General features: G+C 35.2%; 1 protein-coding gene and 1 pseudogene across 6 annotated transcripts in view; both read left to right on the top strand.

Annotated features, from left to right (window-relative positions):
• Positions 1-24524, top strand: part of NEO1 (neogenin 1) — a 234951-nt gene that overhangs the window by 124649 nt on the left and 85778 nt on the right. For all 6 annotated transcript variants that reach the window (XM_041742737.1, XM_041742741.1, XM_041742738.1 and 3 more), the window contains 2 exons: positions 5414-5568; positions 6959-7079. In XM_041742737.1, coding sequence (XP_041598671.1) covers positions 5414-5568; positions 6959-7079 — 276 coding nt within the window. The remainder of the gene's footprint in view (positions 1-5413; positions 5569-6958; positions 7080-24524) is intronic.
• Positions 12264-12995, top strand: LOC121484074 (annotated as a pseudogene).

Below are 24524 nucleotides of genomic sequence, written 5' to 3'. Positions count from 1 at the left end.
CTAATAGTCTTTGAAGATCTGTTTACTAAAAATGCATACTAAAATTAGATTAATTAGATTTTTTTGAAGTGGATTTTGCTGTGTTTTCCAAAATTACTTACTCTGCCTTAGAGGGAGTCTCAGTCCTTTAGACCAGAATATAGCACCGCCTCAAAAATATGGTACCTAGTGGTTAAGATTGCAGGCTTTGGAGATATGTTTGTTCAATATGTTATTATTTAATCTAAAGAAGAGGGGCAAGGATGAATTGTGTATATGTGTACTTATAATTTTTAGAATGGAAGGCTAACCCTTAAAAATTTTTAAATTTTTAAATGACTACCTAAAGGGGGAAAGGAGAGAACAGGGTGGGGAAAACAAGTTAGAAGCAAAACTCATTTTAATATACCTTGTCTTTGTAGATTTGAGATTTTACAAAGTAATTATGGAAAGGGGAAAGTAAAATGAAACAGAAAACTCTAAATGTGTATCTACTTTAGTAGTATAGCTACACAGAAGGTTACAATTCCAAGTAAAAGTTATTATTACAAATAAATTTATAATAGTAATTGAACCATATATATCTAATGGGATATACTCTAAGAACAAAAAGAACTGCAAAATCTTCAGCTATTTTTTTATTATATTGTTGGTGGAGTTACTGGTACAGTTACTTTGAGACTACTGAGTGTAAGATACAACATGTGAATAATTAAGTTGGTGTCAGAACAGACTTTTAGCATGAGTGAAAAGAGATACAGACGTAAAATCATTAAGATCCAGTTAAAACTTAGAGCCCAGGATTTAATTGGATAACAGAATAAAATCATGATGAATTTTATATTTAAAAATTACATAATTCCTGGCTTTATCCACAAGTAGCACCTAAAACCAGTGACCAGAAGATACTAAAGACTACTAAGATCCTGTTAAAAAGGACTTAGGAATTTTCAGTGGACTCAAGCTTTCATTAGTTAGGGATGGGATAGTTGAGAATCAAAAGAACAATAACTGGCTTGAATCGAAACAAATTGAATGTATTTTAATCCATAAAGTCATAATAATACTTTTTAAAAAGACCCTTCCATGATGACCTTCAGTCAGAAGGCTATTAGAGAACCAGACCATTGTTTTGAAAATTGATAAGTAAAGGGAAAAAATCAGGCATTTATCCTGCTTTTTCTATGAGAGGTATATCTAAAGATAACCAAATAATTGATGAGGGTATATTTCTCTTTATAGAAGGAATAACCGCCTAAAAATATTACTGTTTCACAATATCTAAGACTGTTAGCCTAAGCAAAAGAGAGATCGTTACACATTATGAACTCTTCTGATTGAAGGACCATGGCACTGCATATAAAGTAGTCTGGAAAAATAAAAAGAAAGAGCCTAACTCCAGTCAACCTTCTACATTTAACTGCTAATTGCAGGACTAATATGTTAAATCCACCATGGCATGCAGTAAGCAAAACATAGGCTATAGGAAATTTGACAGAACAAATGACTTCTACAGCAAATAATTTGTAAACAAAATAAAGGAGGAACCTGTAGATTAAAAGAAACATAAGAAACAAATTAATGAATGTACCTCATTTGCTCAATTCAAATAAACCATTCTTTTAAAATGTAGATTGATGATAATTGAGAAATTAGTCTAGGTACCAACTTGATGGTGTTATAGTCTTGTTTAGAATTGGGAATTTTTATTTTATAGAGGAACTTACTTAAATACTTATATGTAGAATATAAAAGTATTTGTTTTCAGGGTGATCTAGGGAAAGACCATAGGATGAGTTAAGATGTAGATGAAGCAGCACTGGCCTTGAGTTGATCATTGTTGAAGCTATAATTGAGGGTTTATTATTATTTTCTCTGTAGCAAAAAGTTAAAAAGAGAGAGAGAACATAGGGTTGAAAGTCAGACTGTGCCTACCTTCAAAATCCAGATCTGTCACTGACTAAGCTTTGTGACCCTGTGGAGCTACTTGGACTCTCTGTGTTTAGTGTCCTTGTCTGTAAAATGGAAATAATATAATAATACCTAAATAATAGGGTTGTTGTGGGAAATAATAATAAGTCGAAAATATTTATAAGTGTTAGCTATTAGCATACATCAAATATATAAACTAAAATCATAAAGTTGCAGTTGGTTAGAGACCTTGGTGTATTCAGGAATAGTGCGGTTGAGTTACTTACTTAGTATAGGTCCAGACTGAAGCCCACGGCCAGCATGTATCTACTGGTAGAATCAGAACTCCACTATAAGTGTCTGACTTCAGCCATTGCAGTGTCTTTACAGTAACTCATTATTGATTAATATTCAAATACACTTAAATATCTGATCTTAAATAGGGAACACTCAGGATCAAAATTATGTTAGTGTTTTCCTGCATCTAAAATTTATTGCACTTCAGATGAAAATTCTAGTTTGTTCTCTTTTGTCTGCTTTGAGAAGGAACAGATAAACTTAGCCAAAGATGAGTCTAATTTCATCTGGAATTAAAAACAAAAACTTAATGAACAATGTTAGGAAACTTTTGAGGAAATAAATGAATAAAAGGAGTATACTTGTTCTACCAAATATTTAAAAATATTATATCGTTACAATCATTAAATTTGTGGCTGTGGTGCGGGAATAGACAGATCAGTAAAACCACTTAGTATCCAGAAATAACTCCTCCTCAAGAGCACATAGGATTTTAATATTAAAAGTTGTTCAAATCAGGTACTCTTACTGGGACTATTGGGTTTGCCATTTAGAAAAATGTAAAGCTGGATACTTGATAAAGTCTAGATTATTTCATAGATGTGCTAGAAAAAAATGCAAGTGAATATTTTTATAGTATGTAAGCAGGGAAAACATTTGGAGTAAGAATAATAAAATATGGATGCCCAAAAAAGGAGGACTGATAAATTTTACCACATATAAATTGAAAACTTTGGTAGAACAGATGATTTAAGTAAAAGACAGAAGAAAAAACTGAGAAGAGGAGCACCTGGGTGGCTCAGTGGTTGAGCGTCTACCTTTAGTTCAGGTTGTGATCCCAGGGTCCTGGGATCGAGTCCCGCATCAGGCTCCCCGCAGGGAGACTGCTTCTCCCTCTGCCCATGTCTCTGCCTCTCTCTCTCTCTCTCTCTCCGTGTGTGTCTCTCATGAATAAAAAAACAAACTGAGAAGAAATATTGGCAGCATGTATGAGACTACTGTATTAGTTCAGGTGCAGTCAGGAGCCAGAAATCACACCAGGAATTTGAAGAAGGAAATTTTAGTATCAAGAATAATTAACTGGGATCCCTGGGTGGCGCAGCAGTTTGGCGCCTGCCTTTGGCCCATGGCGCGATCCTGGAGACCCGGGATCGAATCCCACATCGGGCTCCCGGTGCATGGAGCCTGCTTCTCCCTCCGCCTGTGTCTCTGCCTCTCTCTCTCTCTCTATGACTATCATAAATAAATAAATAAATAAATTTTAAAAAAAAAGAATAATTAACTAGTAAAAGTGTTTTATTTACTGAAAAGGACATAGTAGTATTCTGACAAATACAGAAATAGTAAATATAAGGATCAAATATTACCTTTAGAGCCAAAGGAAAGAACCCAAAAAGTGAACAGATTTGGAAGAGGGCCCCCCTGTCTGATGTTGCAGTTCAGACCTTAGAGAGGGTATAATTGCTGCCAGAGGACACCCAATGGCCCAGGCTGGCCCACAGATCTCCTTCTGGATTCCACAGACCTGAGCTCCTTTGTGCAAAGTCACCTGCTGGGGTGCCATGAACCGACTGATTATGAGCAGAAAGTTGCTTCTTTAGACTACACATTCTTTCCCTCCTTTGGATCCTACCCCTTCCTGGGGTTCTTCTATTCTCACTCTTCATTAACCCAAATTATAAAGCTTGTCTGGACCTCTTGCCAGGACCTGCCACACTCTAGCCAGTGTAGTAAGCAAGAAAATGAAAAAAAGAGGAAAGCAAATTGGAAAGGAAGAAATGAAACTATCTCTATTCACAGACAATATATGATTGTTTATGTATATAATCCCACAATTATCTATAAAAAGCTGCTAGAACTAATGAGTGAATTTAGAATGAGTGCAGGATAAAAAGTTAATATATGTAAATCATTTCATCTCTACATATTAACAGTGAATAATTGGAAACTTAAAAAATTTTTGAGTACCACTTACAGTAGCACCGAAAAATGTGAAATACTTAGGGAAACACCTAATAAAGTATGAACAAGATTTATGTATTGAAAACTATGAAACAATGGTAGGAGAAACCGCAGAACTAAATAAACGGAAAAATAACCCATATTCAGGGAAAGGAAGACTCAGTATTGTTAGATGTCAAGTTGCCACAAATGCAACCCAATCCAAATCAAAACCCCGGCAGGCTAAACACATTTTAGCTCAAACCTAAAAAACAAAAGCAAAAACCAAAAAAAGTACTGTTGTCATCATTGCTTTTTAAATAGAATTAGCCGATATTGGTGCTTTGCAGCTTTGTAATACAGGGAGGTTTATCATTTGAAACTTTGAAACAGGGATCAGTGAGACCCCCTTGTCAAGGAAGTCATAGAGGAAATTACAGCATTAGGTGGAAAATTGAAGTAGGTGATCTGCTTTTACCCTTCTAATCCAAATTCTTACTCAGATATTTATAAGTCAGTGATTTACAACTTTGGAGCAAGGGGAAAGAGAGATACTGGACTATTTAGGCTTTTGCAGATATACTTAGCTTTTTTCCCAAAGATCCTGTTACTCTTCTTCCCATCCTTAAATATATTTCATGCAATGAGGGATGTTACCAATGGAGGGTTACATAGTTCTGTGTAAGGCCTCTAATGTGACATTTGTATGCCTTTTTTAAAAAGATCTTATTGTTATTTATCAAGCTGACTGAAAATAACAGTAGTCTTCTCAATTTTTTGAATTTTGATTATGGTTCTTCCAAAATGCTGTAAGTCTTAGGGAAATAGTCTTTTAATACTCATTTTTAGACAGCTTACAATATTCATTTTGTTAATTTCTTCAGTATAGTCAATTTAGTAAATACCAACAAAGAAACTCAGAAATTATTTTTATAATTATTCTTCCAGTTAATTGTAGGAGAATATCAGTTCCTAAAGATACTGTATTCCTAACATATATTTTAAATTAAAAAAAAAATTTTTAGTAGGTTGCATGTCCCTTCTGGGGCTGGTACTCACGACCCTTAGATCAAAAGTTACAATGCTCTACTGACTGAGCCAGCTAGGCACCCCCTAATATAATTTTAAATATATATTTGTTACATGCTTTTGTAAAAATATGTAAAACCCTTAAATAATAAGTAAATATCCTGTGAATTCTAGGATTTAAAAATACTACTTGAAATACACATAGCTGGCTATTTTTATTTTTTATTAATATCCTAATTTCCTTTCTGTTTTAAAGCCCAACCTGAATTCCTGAAACAGCCTACTAATATATATGCTCACGAATCAATGGATATTGTATTTGAATGTGAAGTGACTGGGAAACCAACTCCAACTGTGAAGTGGATTAAGAATGGGGATATGGTTATCCCAAGTGATTACTTTAAGATTGTAGTAAGTATTTTTCAAAGGACACTTATCTCTGAAACCTTTAAATGTCTTTAAATGTAATCACTAAGAGATTATAGTTGCCTTATATATACCAGTTTACGTACTGCAGAAGACAGAAAAATGCACATGGAACATCATCTCTTCATTGGCTGATGAGAAAGCTGAGCCTAGACTTATTTTGGTAGTTTATATAAGATCACATAGCAAGTCAGTAGTTGAACTCAGCCTAACGTCTCCTGACCAACAATCACATATTCCATTTCATATATTCCAACTCAAACCTGCTAGTACTCTTAAATGCAGCTGTCACTATTTTCTTGGTAATGATTATCCTGTGTGTATACCAATTGTCTTCATAGCTCTCCATTCAAAGAGCAGAAATCGGTCCTTTGTATACTGATGGCTAGGCCTTTCAAAATAAGTACGGCCCAGGGTTGGAGGATTGTTGTGACAAGATAAAAAGATTCTTAAGAACTAAATAGCATTAAATGTATTTAAGAACACTCAGTCAAAAAAAAAAAAAAAAGAACACTCAGTCATTATTGCTTTGTACTTGGTATATGGTTAAATGCTTAGTAAGTATTGTCTACTATTATTAGTAAGATTATCTAAATCCAAGTAAAAAACTATCTTAAGTTTTAGTAATAAAGATTAATATCTTAAGGTGTATACATGATCATAGAAATAATCAGAAGTGATTATGGTTGTTACTGGTATGTCTTATAAATTTCTCATATAAGTAATTCATTCTTAATAGGAATATATTTTCTATTTTGAAATGCATAATCTTGTATGTTACAAGAAAATAATTCTCATGTGTATTTAACGCTAATTAAAAGTGTTACCACTAAATGAGCATTTTTTTCTTTTATCAGTTTCATATTATTCTTAAAAATCTTAAAACCATATTAATAACAATGACATTTGTATAGTTCTTTATAATTTAAGAGAAGTTTGTATATATGCATCCTCATTTAACTTATTGTAGAACAATCTGTTAGAACTAATGATATTAGAGATAATTTTAAGAAAATGCTGTGAATTCACAAATTCAAACTTTTACAAATATCTGATGTGCAATACCATGTGACCACATTGTATTGCACATCAGATGTTTTTCCCTATACCTAAAAGGTATAGGTTTGTAAATGCTGTGGGTATTACTTTCCATTAGGATTAAGTTTTTAAGAGGTTAGTTGCAGTGTTCCCTGTTCTAGTCAATCAGTACCTTGTCAATAAAATTGACTTAACAGGTACATAGATAGATGGTATTTAGTAGCTGAATCATATAGTTTTACTTGTTTTTCCTCCCCAGAAAGAGCATATCCTTGAGATTTTGAACTAATGTTCATCAGTTCAATTATAAAATTTTATTCCTGTTTTTCTTCCTCAGAAGGAACATAATCTTCAAGTTTTGGGTCTGGTGAAATCAGATGAAGGGTTCTATCAATGCATTGCTGAGAATGATGTTGGAAATGCACAAGCTGGAGCCCAACTGATAATCCTTGAACATGGTAAGAGGGGCTGAAATAGTAAAATGAAAGAGGCTGACTATGTTTGAAGAACTGTATGTGATAGTATCTATCACATACCTATTACTGTAGGAAACTTCATGATTAATAACCTGTTTATAAAGGCCAGGGTATGGCATAGCTAAGAGGAAAAGACAGAAGTCCAAATATTTTCTATTGCTTAAAATGACCTACAAACACAATTTTGGATAATGTTGAAAAACTGAAAAATTACAGTCTTACACAAATGAATGTTCTTCATATTTCAGTCATTTCAATCTAATAATTATATTTCTGCCTTATTAAAATAGAAAAAGTTAAGGTACTTTTAATTTTGCATTGAATTTTTCCAAAATAAAAATAACATGCCTTTTCCGATCATCACACAAACACAAAATGTTTATTATAAATTCAGACAACATTGAAAAGGAAAAAAGGGGAAAAAAACCCTACCCTTTATCAGTCAGAGTCAATTCTGAGAAAACCACACAATAATTTGAGCAGATAATCTTAAGTATAAAAAACTATTAACAGGATTAGAGTAACAGGGTGTTGGTTGGCAAGAAAAAAGACAAGTCTAGTGAATATAAGAATGGCAGATATAAAGTACAGCCACAAGCTATAGGTCTAAGAGTATTTAGCTCCTCAGGACTGAAATCCAGACTGTATTGGAGAGGCTATGGCCATATTTTAATGGGCAACAGAGAAGTTGCTGTGCTGTTGAAACCTCTCAAACCCAGAGTCTGGTGTGTAGGCAACCAGTTACAAGGTGTTTCCCTGAAGGCATTCTGCTACAAAACCACCAGGGGGGTTGGGGTACTGGGAGAAGCTGCTCATGAGCTGATAAAACTTAAAATATATGTCCTCTGCAAAGAAAAGATAGATAAAGGGCCAAGCTTCATTTTTGCAGAGCAGGCCAAAAAGGATGGACTTGGAGTTGAGGGGCAATAAATTAGTAATGGCACATGCTCCAAATCCTGCCTTCCAGTACTGCATATGATCATGCACAAATGTGTATATGGTTTCATAACACATTTTCTTGGAACAACATCCTGTGAACATCTCATGTCAATAATTATATAGATCTCTATCAACATTTTCCATTGATGAACAGTATATATGCACTTTTCTTTTTTTTTATGCACTTTTCTTTTGTGTAAATTATTCTCCATTGGTTAACATTTAAATTCTTTCCTATCTTTTACCACTATGAGCAGTGCTATGCTGAACTTCTTTATATGATTATTTTCTCATACTAAATTACTAGAAGTTGAATTGTTGGATAATCTATGTCAAATTGATAAGGATACCCATGGGATATATTATCTGTTTGTTTTAGCAAGAAGAGCATTTTTCATTTTGTGCAGTTCTCAAGAATACATGAAAAAGATATTTCTTTAGACATGTAATCTGGTGTGTGAGTCAAATTAAGTTGAGGTTCCATTGTGGTGCCAGCTGTATAGCCTAGCTGTGGAAGCTAATTGGCAAAGATGGTGCCTACTCTGGCTTTTCACTACAATAACATACAGGATTCTTATATGCTCTTTCTTGAAAATGTATTTGAGAGTACTATTAGAAAAAGGAATAAAATATTAGAACTGCTCTTTTTTCTATGTGTGTGGTTATACCTTTCCCTATTTATTAAAAAGGATTTATAGAAACTTGTCGCTTTTCCATCTTGGCAAAAGGCCTGAGTATGATTGCCAAATCAGGCACTGAGGTAGATAGGCTTGTTTCTTTTTATTAATGACAGTGATATTCCTTGGTAAAATTTGTGGATCTCTTGGGGTAATTTACGTGGACCTAAATAAAGGAGTTTCAGTATATGTGTTTGGGATTACCATTATAGATTTAACTCTAATAGTACAAATGGGTTGGCTCTTCTAGGAGGTCTTTAAACTAATCCTAATTGGGTTTTCCTCTGAAAATGTTTGAATGGCATAATAATTATAGTTGCAATGTGTGTTTTTTCCTTTTTGAGACATATCAAAAACACAATATTTTGGGGCTGGCAAAAGTTTTTAGAACCTTGTCAGGATGAATTAAGAATGTATGGATTATAAAATAGAATAGTTATTAATTTTGCTGTTTTAATTTCAAAATAAATATGTGGGAAAGCTAAAAGAGAACATAATAATTTATAAGATCTGATCTCTTTCTGGAGTTTATCATATCATAAAGATGCAAGAGATGTGTACAACTTCATACCAGTCCATAATAAGTGTTACTTTTATAATGCATATAAAGCAGCATACAGTTTGGAAGAGAGGAATTCTCTCTGTGTGATCAGGGAAGTTATTTCATAGAAAATGTCCCATTTGTAATAGACCTTGAATTTTAAAATTTCCAGATGTTAAGAAGAGGGCTTGGGTCAGTATGGAAATAGAACAGAACCTTTGTTCCTTTACAAAGTTGGTCTGTGAAGGCGTAATAGGATCAGATTGATCATGGCCTTGATTGTAAACAGTCAAACACAGTACTGTAGTAAGGTAGTCTGATAATAAAGTCAGCTTTAATTAGAAAAAATCCATTTGAGGGCACCTGGATGGCTCAGTTAAGCATCCAGCTCTGTTTCAGCTCAGGTCATAATCTCAGGGTCATGAGATCAAGCCCCGCATTGGGTTCTGCGAGGTCTGCTTGAGATTCCTTCTCCCTCTCCTTCTGCCCCTCCCTCTGTTTGTATACACCCTCACTGTCTCTCAAATAAATAAAATCTTTATTTTAAAAAGTCCATTTGAGGGACACCTGGGTGGCTCAGCAGTTAAGCCCCTGCCTTCAGCCCAGGGCATGATCCTGGAGTCCCAGGATCGGGCTCCCTGCATGGAGCCTGTTTCTCTCCCTGCCTGTGTCTCTGCCTCTCTCGCTCTCTGTGTCTCTCATGAATAAATAAATAAAATCTTTTTTTAAAAAAGTTCATTTAAAATTAACATAGCACTGTATATTAACTAACCAGAATTAAAATTAAGAATTAAAAAGCCAAACAATAAAAAACAAAATAAAGATATAACTATTCCACACAAAAAAGAAGAAGGTGGCAGATTGGCAGAGGCAGCTAGTTGAAGGACTATTGTTATAAGAGACCATTGTGAGATAAGTAGTTATACCAGAAAAATAGAAAGGATTCTAATAAAGGTATTATTGATTGATCTATGCAGACTTTATTGACTGATTGACTATTAAACATTGTTATAGAGAAGTCAGACATACTTCCAAGATTTTCTCTGAGTGACTGGAATAGTGGTGTTGCTTTTCCAAAATAGAAAAGGAAGGTGAATCGAAGTGGAAGGGAACTTCTACTCAGCATGTAAAGAGTGGGCACAAAAAATAAAAAAAATAAAAAAAAAGAGTGGGCACAGAACATCTCACTCTTAACCTTCAATAAAAAGCTGGATGACCTAGAAAATTATAATTTCTCTGAGCTCATCAGAGAATTCAGCTTGCAAATCAGCCAGGTAACCTAAATTCTAAAGAATTGAACACCTCTTTACCCCCAGAGAATGGATCATTAATTCTTTGACCTTATGCAGAACATGAGAGAAAGAAATGGTTGTCATAAAAGTGGGTAAGAAGAAATCAGCCAAAGTTTTAATTGATTGTTAAAGACTCAGCATGAACTAATTTGGAATACGTGGGGGCCCCAGATGAAAGGGGAGTTCATACATGCTTGCAAATACATTTCCCTGGAATTCCGCAGGATTTTCACTGTGAAAATTGAGGGCAAGGCAGAGAGTTGAGAAAAGTCATTTTGGTGGTGAAGAGGTGAAAGCGGTAATTATGGCATTTGGGAAATAGGTGCGAAGCCCCTCTCATTTTTACTTTAATACTCGTTTAAGCCTCAAACCAATGAGGAACGTGCAGAAAGCCTTATTTCATAAATTTCTTTTTTAAAAAACTTTTAAATTTTTTAATTCTTAAAATTTATTTCATAAATTTCTGTGGGAAGAGATTAGAGGCAAAACCTCTTTGCTCCTGGGGGGAGGAACCAGTCCTACATAATACTGAGCCTAATTAGAAACAACTGAAAATCCTACTTGCCCTACCACCAGGTAACACACAAAAGCTTTGTATGGCTGGAGGAAAGTCAAGAATATAGAGAGATTCCTGTAGTTAGGGAATCTATCACCTCTATGCAAAAATGGTTGAAAGCTGAGAGGGAAAAAGATAAATTGAAAAAAACACTCCAGCTCTTCATGTCTCGTTTAAACGCAAGATAATGGTAGTCCGTCATTAGAATTTTAAGCCTGTGGTGTGCTAAAAGTCACTAAAATAACAGTACAATCTATGCCAAATTCAATTCCTATCTAAATTAACTTAATCTCCTCACATTAATGGTTTGATAGAATTGACATGTCATGTTCCAAGTATAAATAATAATGATCTCAGAGTCTGCTATTCTGTACATCATGTGTAGCATTCAGTCAAAAATTATTGGACGTAAACAGAGCAAGGGAAAACTGGCCCATTGTTGAGGAATAAAGCAATCAGCAGAACCAAATTATGGAGACCCAGTTATTGGAACTATCAGACAGGGACTTTAATTATTATTATTTTAGAAGATTTAGGGGAAACGGTAGATAACTTGAATGAAACAGAGGAGGAATTTTGGCAGAAAGATGTAAACCATAAAGAGGTTGAAGATACTTATATTTCTCCAGAGAATGAAAGGGTTATATAACCAGAGAAAAGGAAACTATAAAAAAATGATATCAGAGATACAGCATTTACTCAGGGTGATCAGTAGATTCAACATAGTTGAGGAAATAACCAACTTGAAGATAGTTCAATATAAATTATTTAAACTGAAATAAAAGAAAAAGGTTGAACAGGATATCTAAGATGAGAAAATATAAAATGGTATAACATAAGTAAATTGGAGTCTCAAAAACAGAACAAAAAAAAAGGAAATATTTGAATAGATAATGGCCAAAATTTTAAAATTAAAAAAATGAACAAGATCATACTAAGGTCAAAGAAGGACCTCAGACAGCCCCAAGTAGACTAATAGAAGTAGTAGTAGTAGTAGTAGTAGTAGTAGTAGTAGTAGTAGTAAATAGTAATAAGAGAAAACACTATACACATCATAGTTAAATTACTGAAAACCAAACATAATGAAGAAGTCTTGAAGGCAGCCAGAAGGTTTTAACAAGACACAGAGAACTTTTTCCTTTCGGTGGTGTGCATGGCAGGATGGTGGTGTAGATTTCTAAGAAGAGGAAGTTTGTTGCTGATGGCATCTTCAGAGCTGGACTGAACGGGTTTCTGACTCAGGAGCAAGCTGAAGATGGCTACTATGGAGTTGAGGTCCAAGTTACACCACCCAAGACTGAAATAATTAATTTGGCCATCAGGATGCAAAATATTCTTGGTGAGAAGGGCCAGGTGATCTGGGAGTTGACCACTGTGGTTCAGAAGAGGTTTGGCTTCCCTGAGGGCAGTGTAGAGTTTTATGCTGAAAAAGTGGCCACAAGAGGTCTGCATGCTATTGCCCAGGCAGAGTCTATGTGACAAACTCCTAGGGAGCCTTGCTATCTAGAGGGCCTGCTGTGATGTGCTGTGGTTCATCATGGAGAGTGGGGCCAAAGGCTATGAGGTCATGGTGCCTGGGAAACTCCAAGGATAGAGGGCTTAATCCATGATGTTTGTGATTGGCCTGATGATTCACAGTAGAGACCCCGTTAACTACTATGTTGATAGTGCTGTGCACCTTATTGCTGCTCAGACAGGGTGTGCTGAGCATCAAAATGAAGATCATGCTTCCCTGGGATCCAGGTGGTAAGATTGGACCTCAGAAGCCCCTGCCTGACCATGTGAGCATTATGGAACCCAAATATGGGAGATTGTCCACTACCCCCATCTTAGGACAGAAGAGTGGGAGGCCAGAACCACCTGCCATGCCGTAAGCCGGTACCCACAGCATGACAGAGTCTCCTTGGCAGCTGGATCCAACGTCTGGATATTGCTCTGTAAGGACTTTCAGTGAAATCTTTGAAAAGACACATGACCTGAATATACTGTGCATTCACTCAGCGTTCTATTGCCCCAGAGGAACATTAGTTCATTTATTCTTAGGGCTGCCTGGCTCATAATGCTTCTGTGCTTTCCCTGAAATCCTTGGTTTCAACTGTGATTGTGAGGCAAGGGCCAAAATAGGAGGACCTAAGTAGAGCTAACTAGAGAGATCCTGTGGGGGAGTAACTGTGTTGATAAAGGCTAATTGCTAATAGGACAGCACATTTATTAATTGATTGCAGTTTAGGGTTATAGGTATAAAATAGGGATATATTTTCTTTACCTGATGTAGAAGGGAATCTGTATTGCACACAGAAAATAAATACAGGGGTAGCCCAGGTGGCTCAGCGGTTTAGCACCACCTTCAGCCCAGGTTGTGATCCTGGAGACCTGGGATTGAGTCCCACATCTGGCTCCCTGCATGGGGCCTGCTTCTCCCTCATCCTGTGTCTCTGCCTCTCTCTCTCTCTGGTGCTCTGTGTCTCTCATGAATAAATAAATAAAATCTTAAAAAAAAAAAAAAAAGAAATACAGTGCTCATGAAAAAAAAAAAAAAAGGCACAGAGGAACAAAGATAAAAATTACAGCAGACATTTTACCAGAAATGATGCAAGCCTAAAGACAGTGGAGCACTTATTTATTTGACACACACACACACACAGAATAAGTAGGCAGAGTAGCCTGCAGAGGGAGAGGGAGAAGCAGGCTCCCCACTGAACAGAAAGCCCCTTGTAGGGCTCGATCCCAGGATCCTTGGGGTCATAACCTGAGCTGAAGGCACACACTTAACTGACTGAGCCACCCAGGCACCCCCTGTGGAGCAGCACTTTTAAAGTCCTAAAAGGAAAAAAAAGTCAACCCAAATAATATACCCAGCAAAAATATCTTTCAAAAACGAAAGTGAAATAGAGAACTTCTCAGAACAGCAGCAGATAAAATTCATTGTCAGCAGACCTGTGCTACAAGAAATGTTAAATGTTAAATCTTTAGGTAGAAGTAGTATGATACCTGACAGAAACTTGCAGGGTCTTCACAAAGAAAGCAGACCAGAATGGTTTAAAAACAAAAAAGTAAATAAAAACTTCTTTCTTTCTTTAAGAGATAATTTACTATCTAAACAGGAGAGCACCAATCTTTTCAGCAAAAAGCTAGACAGTAAATATTTTGTGGGCTGGTATCTGTCACAACTACTTTGCCCTTTCAGTGTGAAATCAGCTGTATAAATCAAGCAACCTTGACTCAGGAAAATTCTATTTGCAAAAACGAGGTGGATGTCCTTGTTTGCTGATCTCTGGTCTAAAGAAAAATAGTTCATAGCATATACAATTAAAATATATGACAAAACAATTAAGTTTTTTTTAAGATTTTATTTATTCATGAGAGAGAGAGAGGCAGAGACACAGGCAGAAGGAGAAGCAGACTCCCCAAGGGGAGCCTGATGTGGGACTCTGGGATCATGCCCTGAGCCAAAGGCAGATGCTCAACCACTGAGCCACCCAGGTGTCCCAACAGTGAAGTGTTTTTAGAAAATATTTCATTTGGGGTAGCCCGGGTGGCTCCATGGTTTAGCACCGCCTTTGACCCAGGGCCTGATTCTGGAGACCTGGGATCATGTCCCATGTCGGGCTCCCTACATGGAGCCTGCTTCTCCCTCTGCCTGTGTCTCTGCCTCTCTCTCTCTCTCTCTCTTTCTGTGTCTCTCATGAATAAATAAATCTTTTTAAAAAAAGATTTCATTTATTAATTTGAGAGAGAGCAAGCCAGAGAGAGCACAGCAGAGGGAGGGGCAGAGGGAAAGGGAGAAGCAGGGGCTCAATCCCAGGACCCCAAGATTGTCACCTGAGCCAAAGGTAGACACTTAACGAACTGAGCCGCATAGGCACCCCCAGAGTGAAATTTTTAACAAAAACTTTTTTTTAACAAAAAATTACAGTAGAGGGATCCCTGGGTGATGCAGTGGTTTGGCGCATGCCTTTGGCCCAGGGCGCGATCCCGGAGACCCAGGATCGAGTCCCACATTGGGCTCCCGGTGCATGGAGCCTGCTTCTCCCTCTGCCTGTGTCTCTGCCCCTCTCTCTCTCTCTCTCTGTCTCTCTCTCTGTGACTATCATAAAAAAAATTACAGTAGATTTGAAAATAGTTTATAACATAAAACAATAGAAAAATAGTTTATAACAAAATTAAAACATGACAGAACAGTGACAGTTTTAACAAAAACTTTTTAACAAAAAATTACAGCAGAATTGAAAATAAACTGTTGTAAGATCCTTATATCACATATCAGATCATAATATTATATGAAGTAAGCCGTAATCATTTTAAAACGCATATCATAAAATTTAGGGGAACTACTAAAAAGTAAAAGAGATTTGGCTAATAAGTGAATAGTGGAAATACAGTGGAGTCTTAAAAATTACTCAATCTAAAAGAAGTAAGGAAAAGAGAAAAAAGGAATAAAGAACAAATGGGACAAATAACAACTAGCAAGATAGTAGATTTGAATCTATATCAGTCATTGCATTATATATAAATTGTTTAGGCCTTAAAACAAGTCTCAAAACATTTAATAGTATTTAAATCATCCAAAGTATATTCTTGGACTTCAATGACATTAAACTAAAACTCAATAACAGATACTGGAAAATCCTCAAATACTTGAGACTTAAACAGCCTTCTAAGTAATCCATGTGTCAAAGAACAAGTCACAGGAAATTAGAAGCTATTTGGAACTGAATGAAAATGAAAATAGAACTTACCAAAATTTGTGGAATGCAGTTAAAGTAGTGTTTTGAAGGAAACTTTTATTATTGTTGTTGTTGTTGTTGTTGTTGTTGTTGTTGTTGTTGTTGTTGTTATCATTTTAGATTTATTCTAGAGAGCAAGCATGAATGGGAGGGGTGCAGGAAGAGAGGGAGAGAATCCCAAGCAGTTTCTGTTTAACTGACCCACCACACCACCCAGGCATCTGTGGAATGAAACTTTTAAAAGCTAAATAAAGAAGAGGAAATTAGATCTAAAGCATTCAGAAGAAGAAAATTATAAGAGAGATAAATGAAATGGAAAACAAAATAAATGAAACCAAGAGTTGGTTCTTTGAAAAGATCAATTTAATTGGAATATGTTTAACCATACTGATCAAGAAAAAACAAAAAAATCTGGTGATTTTGAAAAATCAAGAATGAAAGGGAGGACATCATTACAAATCCTATAGCCTTTAAGAGGATGTAAGGGAATGTTAGGAACAACTTTATGTCAGTAAGTTTAAAAAAGAAGGTGATATCACTGGTTTGTTCAGGACGTAAAATATCAGTTTAAGATGTATTGAGTTTAGGTTATAATAGAAAACTAGATAAAAATGTCTAGAATCAGAGCAGTTCATGTCAGAAGGTCAGGAAAGAGATTAAAGAGGAAAACAACAGGTTTTGGTTTTGATAGATTTTAAGAGTTTTAACCAAGCTTGCTACAAATTAAAACATCTTAAGTATTTTATTTTTTTGTATGTAGAGAATATTGTATCCTCAATTTTTATGTGGTAATCTTTCAAACTATTGTAAATTAAAACTCCTTAACTCTCTCTTTAGTAAATGGAATAAGAGGATCATATATTATCTAGTCTTATTTCTCTGCCTCTATAACAGTTGTCTTAGCTAGAGTTCATCCCTACATATTGTCTTGAAGATCTGCATGGACACCATTGCTGTAATCTTTGGATAAATATTTTGCCATGTGGTTTTTTTTTTTTTTCTTAATGATCAAAAATTCATTCTTATTTCTGCCTTAAACCACCACAGTTTTCTATGGACTTACATTTCAACCTCTTATTTTATCTACTTAAAAATAGCATTTATTCCTTTACTGTTTTTTCCTTCTTACTGATATCAGGTATTTAAATTATTTCTAATAGAACCTCTTCTATCCTGCTGATTTAAAAAAAAAAAATCTTCTCTTTAATCCCATTCATATGCATATCATTTAAAAAATATGATGGCCTATAAGAAGCTGGGAAAAGAAACTTATATAGTAGAAATAGCTCTTTATAAGTGAAATTACAAATCAGTATGGATTGAAAGGTTCCTACCATGATACATAGACGTTGATGATTTGTAAAGAATTAAATTATGTATTTACCTTGTGTCAAAATAAAATAGTTAAAATTTTAATTGAATCCATAAAAATGTTGAAAGATGATAGAAGAGTCTTGACACTTGCTTTTACATATAAAAAAGAGATAATACAGATGGAAATTTGGTATTTTAGAGTATAAAAATTTAATTTTCCTATATATAAAGTATGAGAAATACCTTAATTAAAGAGACAAGTTGGGGATGCCTGGGTGGCTCAGCAGTTAAGTGCTTGCCTTCGGCCCAGGGCATGATCCTGGAGTCCCGGGATCGAGTTCCGTGTCAGGCTCCTTGCATGGAGCCTGCTTTTCCTTCTGCCTATGTCTCTGCCTCTCTCTATGTGTGTCTCTCATGAATAAATAAATAAATCTTTTTAAAAAAAGAGAGAGACAAGTTGGGAAGAAATTTAATATTCTGAATATAGAAGAGTACACAAAATGGATATGATTAAGCATACAGTTCATAACAGACTAAAGTAATTTCTAAACGTGACAAATGTTCCACTTCACAAAGATATAAGATTAAGTCAGTGAGATGTTATTTTTGCCTAATGAAGATTTTATATCTTGTAATGAACATTACTTTATAATGTTTGATTAGAGTATGATTAGGGTTGTGCCTTTCTTTCACTCAGTGAAAATATGAATTGTTAGATTATTTACTGAAACCATTTTGACAGTTATATGTTAAAAATTACTGACTCAACCCATTAATTGTTCTTTTAGGATTTTTTCCTAAGGAAGAAATCAAAGATTTGGACAAAGACTATTTATATCAGCATTTGTAATATAAAAAGAAAAAGAAAGGGATGAAGAGAGAAAGAATAGGAAAGGACCTACTCGTCCCAAAATAGATAGAAGAAGTAAAAATAATTATAGTACAATATTGTGATGGAAAAGTTTTTTGGCCATTTAAAAAAACACCTCTTTGAACACGCTTTGATGACATCAGGAAAATCTCAGGGTGAAATGTCAAGTAGAGAAGTAAAATACAAAAATATATATACCAAACCATCTGAATTTAGTTTAAAAAATTATGTATGCACATGTAGACATTCTCATACTAAAACGTTAACAGCAGTTATCTTTGGATACTGATATTTTTTCAATTTTCTAAAATAACCATAATATAATGGTTCCTTCTATAATCAGTAAAGTTTTTTTCTTAACCTAATACTAAAGCTACCTTTCAATGCTGAAATTTAGAAAATACACCACATAATTTTGAGGACTTCCTGACCAAAACATTATAGGTGGAAGAATTACAAATACTTCCTTTCATAAGTGTTGGGTTGTATTGCAGGAAGTAAACGGAGCAATTTCCAGTAGACTTCACTGCTACCCCTGATTTTGTAGGAAAAGTCCTGGAGACTTGAGCAGCCTGCAAGAGGAAGGCTAGAAATGGGCCTGCTTTGAGCCCCTTTATCTTTGCATTCATTAATATTGTGAATCCAAGAGGAAAACAGAATATGTGTATATAGCATTCACAGAGCTGTTTGACCATGGAACTTTTGACTTTTTTTAAGTAGACCCATTAAGATCTTAAAAGCACAATTTGGGAAACATGGATGTAGAGAAGAAATGAGTAGGAAATATCAGAAAGGGAGACAGAACATGGAAGACTCCTAACTCTGGGAAATGAACTAGGGGTGGTGGGAGGGGAGGAGGGTGGGGGGTGGAGGTGACTGGGTGGCGGGCACTGAGGGGGGCACTTGCTGGGATGAGCACTGGGTGTTATTCTGTATGTTGGCAAGTTGAACACCAATAAAAAAAAAAATTATTTTTTAAAAAAAGGGATCCCTGGGTGGCTCAGCGGTTTGGCGCCTGCCTTTGGCCCAGGGCGCGATCCTGGAGTCCCGGGATTGAGTCCCACGTAGGGCTCCCAGCATGGAGCCTGCTTCTCCCTCTGCCTGTGTCTCTGCCTCTCTCTCTCTCTCTCTCTCTCTCTCTCTCTGTCTATCATAAATGAATAAATAAAATCTTTTTTAAAAAAAGAGAGATATTCAAAGGAAAATGGACAAAATTGAGGTTGACAAACAGTGGTGCTCAGGCCAAGTCCAACCAACCTCCTGGTTTTGTAAATAAAGTTTTATTGAGACAAAGCCACACTTGTTTAATGATTGTGCCTGGTCTGTAGTTGTTCTTATACTATAATAGCAGAGCTGAATAGTTGAGACAAGACCCTATGACCTACCAAGCCTGAAACACTTACTCTGGGCCTATACAGAAGAAGTTTGCCGAACGCTGGTGTAAATGATAGGCATCTTTCAGCTCTGACAGTTTGTGATTCTAAGTTATTTCTGATCAGTGGAAGTCTGTCTCAGGTAAAAGTTACTAATTGGAAAAAAGTGGGGATAGGTGGGAAAAGGCAGAAGGAGGGCAGGAGAGTGATGATTATAAGGATAGAGAAAAAAGTCAGACTTGGTGTGTGAATGATTAGGAAATGTGCAATGGTGACTGATTCCAAGGAGGAGCTGTTAACAGAACTATAAACCACAGAGTTTGCTAGCACATCTTTGTGGCTGACATCTGAGAGACACTTAAGTACTAGAAACATCATGGAGTACATTACTGGAAGTGAAAAGAGGGGCTCCTGGGAGGCTCAGTTGGCTAAGCCTCCAACTCTTGGTTTTGGCCCAGTCATGATGTCCGGGTCCTGTGATTGAGCCCTGCATCAGGTTCTACACTCAGTGTGGGGCCTGCTTGTTCCTCTTCTTCCCTCTTTGCCCCTCTCCTCGCTCATGGGTGAGCACTCACACATTCTCTCTCAAATAAATAAAATCTTTAAAAAAAAAGTGGAAAGAAATTTCTTGTGATGATGTTTATCTTCATGTATCTGGTTTAAAAATAAATATTTGAGCATCTTTGAGACCAAGTCTTATTTCTACAGAGGGAATTTTCTGAATCCTACTAGATACTGTCTGTAATACTGGCTGTCAGCCTGCTGGCTAGTGCTTGCTTGCAAGAAGGTACTTCAGAGCACCCACAGTTGGCCTGTGATGTAATTTGGATGGCACAGTTTTTTAAGTCATCACCTTTGAACATAAAATGAAATTTAATAATTACAGTTAAAATATATAAGACACTAGAAACAGTGTCTTATGTAAGCAATAACACTAGGAAGCAGAATTTCTAATTGGGAAGTAGAATTTGAGAATGAATATGTTTCTAACATACTTTCTTTTTTCCCCTCCAGCTTTATTGAGATATAATCAACATTTAACACTGTGTAAGTTTAAGGTGTACATGTTGCAAAATGTTTACCACAGTAAGGTTAGTTAACATATTCTTTACCTAAAATAATCACCATTTTGTTATTGTTTTGGTAAGAACATGGTGAGTTCAACTCTCCTACAACTTTTAGGTACACAGTACAGTATTATTTACTGGAGTCACCGTGCTGTACATTACATCCCCAGATCATATTCCTTTGTAAGTGGAAGTTTTTACTCTTTGACCAATATCTCCATATTTCCCTCACCCTTCAGTCCCTTGTAATTGTTAATCTACTCTGTGGGAGTTCAGTGTCAAACATAATTTTCTTAAAATATTTAAAATGCTATTTTTAGTATTTACTTTTATGCATTTCTAGGAACAGCAGCTCTTGATTGTAGAGAATCTTGTAGTTTTTAAAATAATTGATTGCAACAGTATTTTTATCTGCTGCCAGTAAAATTAAAATCTGTCACTTTGTGCTACAATACTTTCTCTTAGAATTGTCTACTGAATGATTTTTTTCAAGTATTGGCATTATAAATTACTACAATGTAGAGTAATAAGAATTAAGTACAATGTGTTTTGTCCATTAACTTATTAGCCTTTCTTCCTGTCACTTGAATTTAAAAATAGATTCCAGAATTACCTTGTAAATTTTGAATTTAAAAACACAAGATTTTTTTTTCTTTGTACATTCATTCATATCAAGTCTGATATTTTGGCAGTTGTTTAGTTCCAGTAAGGAAAGATGGGTTGGTGAAAAGGGAGTAACATGAACTTGTTTTTAGTAAAGGAAATTCATACTTTACCAACTCATTAAATGACTTCTAGGATATTATGGCCATGGTAGATAAGGATACATATTGAGCTTTACTTTTTTTTCTTTGACAGAAATATTTCCAAAAAATTCCATATAGTATCTAAAGTAAATATTGAATAATAGAAATTCTGGAATAAGTGACTAATGACCTGGCATGATTAAAAGTTGGCTAGATAGCAGGAAATCATTAGTCATTAGTGGAATATTTTAAATCTGAAGCACTAGGATGTATGATAGTTGGTGTTGACTTTTATTTTATTTTATTTGTGTTGATTTTAATTAAAGAATAAATTCTAATCAGTTATTTTGCTTTTTTGTAGCAGTAATCATAACTTTAAGAAAAGTTTTAACTCAAGACAACTATGATAAAAATTGACATCTTAACCATGAATTCCATGACTAGAAACTTTCTATGATTGAATATGCACCTAATATCAGTGCTTGGGTTCTAATTTTCATCTGCATTAACTTGCTGAGTGATTGGTTCGGGTATTGAAATTCTCTGATTTTTATTTTCTGTAAAATTAAGGATTTAGATTATATGATTTCCTTATCACTCAAATATGCTATTAAATGCAGCTGTTTTAGAAATATATGCATTAAATATAAGAGGAATTTCAGAACATTTTTTCTGTCTAGGTACTTAAATAGATACATTGTTTGCAGAAAGATTGAGGCATTGCCAGTTAACCTGCCAAAATGTGTGTAATGAAACAGACCTCATACTACAGATCTGAACCCCACTATAGATGAGGTAGTTAATCTCTCGAAGCATCATTTTCCTTATCCATAAGTGTAAACAGTAATCTTTGCACAGCACACCTCTGAGGCACAAATAGAATAATAAAGTTGACCCTTGAGCAACATGAGGGTTAAGGGCACTGACCTTCCTGCACAATAAAAAAATCTGTATATAATTTGGTTCCCCCAAAACTTAACTAGTAATAACCTACTGTTGTCCAGAAGCCTTTACAGTAAGGTAAACACATATTTATATATGTATTTTGGACTATATTCTTAAATAAAGTAAGCACAGAAATTTAAAATAATAAGGCACAGAAATTTAAAATAACAAGGAAGAGAAAATACAGTACTATATCTATCAAATTTTGTAAGTGGGGGATCCCTGGGTGGCGCAGCGGTTTGGCGCCTGCCTTTGGCCCAGGGCGCGATCCGGGAGACCCTGGATCGAGTCCCACGTCGGGCTCCCGGTGCATGGAGCCTGCTTCTCCCTCTGCCTGTGTCTCTGCCTCTCTCTCTCTCTCTGTGTGACTATCATAAATAAATTAAAAAAAAATAAAATAAAATTGACATTTAAAAAAAAAAAAATTTTGTAAGTGGACCTGCGCAGTTCAAACCCATGTTGTTCAAGAGTCAACTGTATATGAAAAGCAATTTGTAAATTGTTAAGTACTCTGAAACTCTAAGGTAATAGTAATTTGAAAGGATGTACAAAGGCAAAGCTACCGATTGGGATTTTACTAGCCAATATTTAATTAAAAATGAAGATAAAAGGTTAACTTCATGAAGCAAGTTTTTTGAGAATTTTTTCAAGAGGACAACAGTAATCCATTTAATATTTAGCTAGAGCATTTGGATTTACAAAACAAGACAAAAATCTTATGTGACCAGATTGCAAGGCATCTGAAATGGTTTGCTTAAAACTAAACTTGCACAAAATAGTTTTAATAAACTTAACACATGCTTATTGTAAAAAATAAGAATGTATAATTGACTAAAATAAAAGTAAATGTACCTTTTAACCCTTCCCTTAATCTCACTTTCTAGAGATAGCCTTTGTTAACAAACATTGTCTGTGTATTCATTCAGTATTTGTTGAGCAAAATTCCATATGCTGTATCGAGTTGTATATTCATTGTGCTAAAGTGGTGGGGATGAAATAGCCAACAAACAGGCATGATTCTTTACCCTCACAGCATCTATGTACTGTAAGATGGACATTGAACAAATAATAAATAAAATAATTATAGATTTTATGCCTAAAGGAAATGAAAAGAATTCCCTGATAAAGAATTATTGAGGGTATGTTGAGTTACTTTAAATAGATAGAGAGGGCCTTTCTAATGGGATATGTCAGTTGAAACCCAAGCCTTAGAAGAAGCCTCTGTGTGTGTATTTTATATACTCGCACATGCATAAACACACATCATGTATAACCTTTTTATTTGCAGAAGTGAAGTCATATTCTGTGAACTCACTGAACAGTATTTTATGGATATGCTGATACTCACAGGTTTACTTCTTTTTTTCTTTTTCTACCTACTCTATTATCATCAGACTGGAGTATGAGGAAACTTGTGTTCTCTGTGTTCTTGATAGCAGGTTAAATTGTCTGGAAATGCAGTTTAAGAATTTAGATTTCATATACCCTTTCATCAAATAACCCTGTTTATAATAATTTATCTTGCATGTATAACTACCAAGTATTTAAAGATATTTACATTAATCTGGGATAAATCTGGAGACAGTGCAGTCAATGCATTTAATAAGGGGGCTGATTAAATAACATGAATTTAATGGAACACTAAGTAGCTGCTAAGAAATAAGGAAAATACAGTAGATGTGGGAAAATATCTGAGTTATATTGTTAAAGCAAGTTGCAGAAAAGTATATGTAGTCTCATTTCATTTGTGGAAAAGATAAGGCAGAAGGCTACACAGTTGATCCTTGAACGATACCTGTGAACAGAGGCCAGGGGCATCAGGCACCCCTGTGCAGTGAAAAATCTGCCTATAACTCTGACTCCTCAAAACTGTACTAATCATGGGACGGACACCCGGGTGGTGCAGCGGTTTAGCGCCTGCCATGGACCTGGCAGTCCCAGGATCGAGTCCTGCGTCAGGCTTCCTGCATGGACCCTGCTTCTCTCTCTCTCTCTCTCTCTCTCATGAATAAACAAATAAAATTTAAAAACTTTACTAATCATGAGAACCATGAGATTACCTTTTACACAATTTTCTGGAGAGATGAACTACTTATGCAGAGATGATTGGTATCATACAGGGATGATTAGCTTCAGAAGGCATTGTAAGTGGATACTTCTAACACCTTCTCTCACCACAGTGGCAACAAGAGGTGGCTACAGAATTATTACAGTAGTACAGTATGCAGGACAACTAATTTTATGCAATTACAGTGTAATACTATCTTTACATTTTTTTACATTCTCTCAACTGAAAATTTTAACTTTGTGTATTTTAAATTAGTGTATATTTTATGGTAGTAATGACAAAATTTACTAGTATTTATATATATGTTATGT

Source organism: Vulpes lagopus, chromosome 2, assembly GCF_018345385.1.
Source record: "Vulpes lagopus strain Blue_001 chromosome 2, ASM1834538v1, whole genome shotgun sequence".
NCBI lineage: Eukaryota > Metazoa > Chordata > Mammalia > Carnivora > Canidae > Vulpes > Vulpes lagopus.
This window is presented reverse-complemented; position numbering and strand designations above follow the sequence as displayed.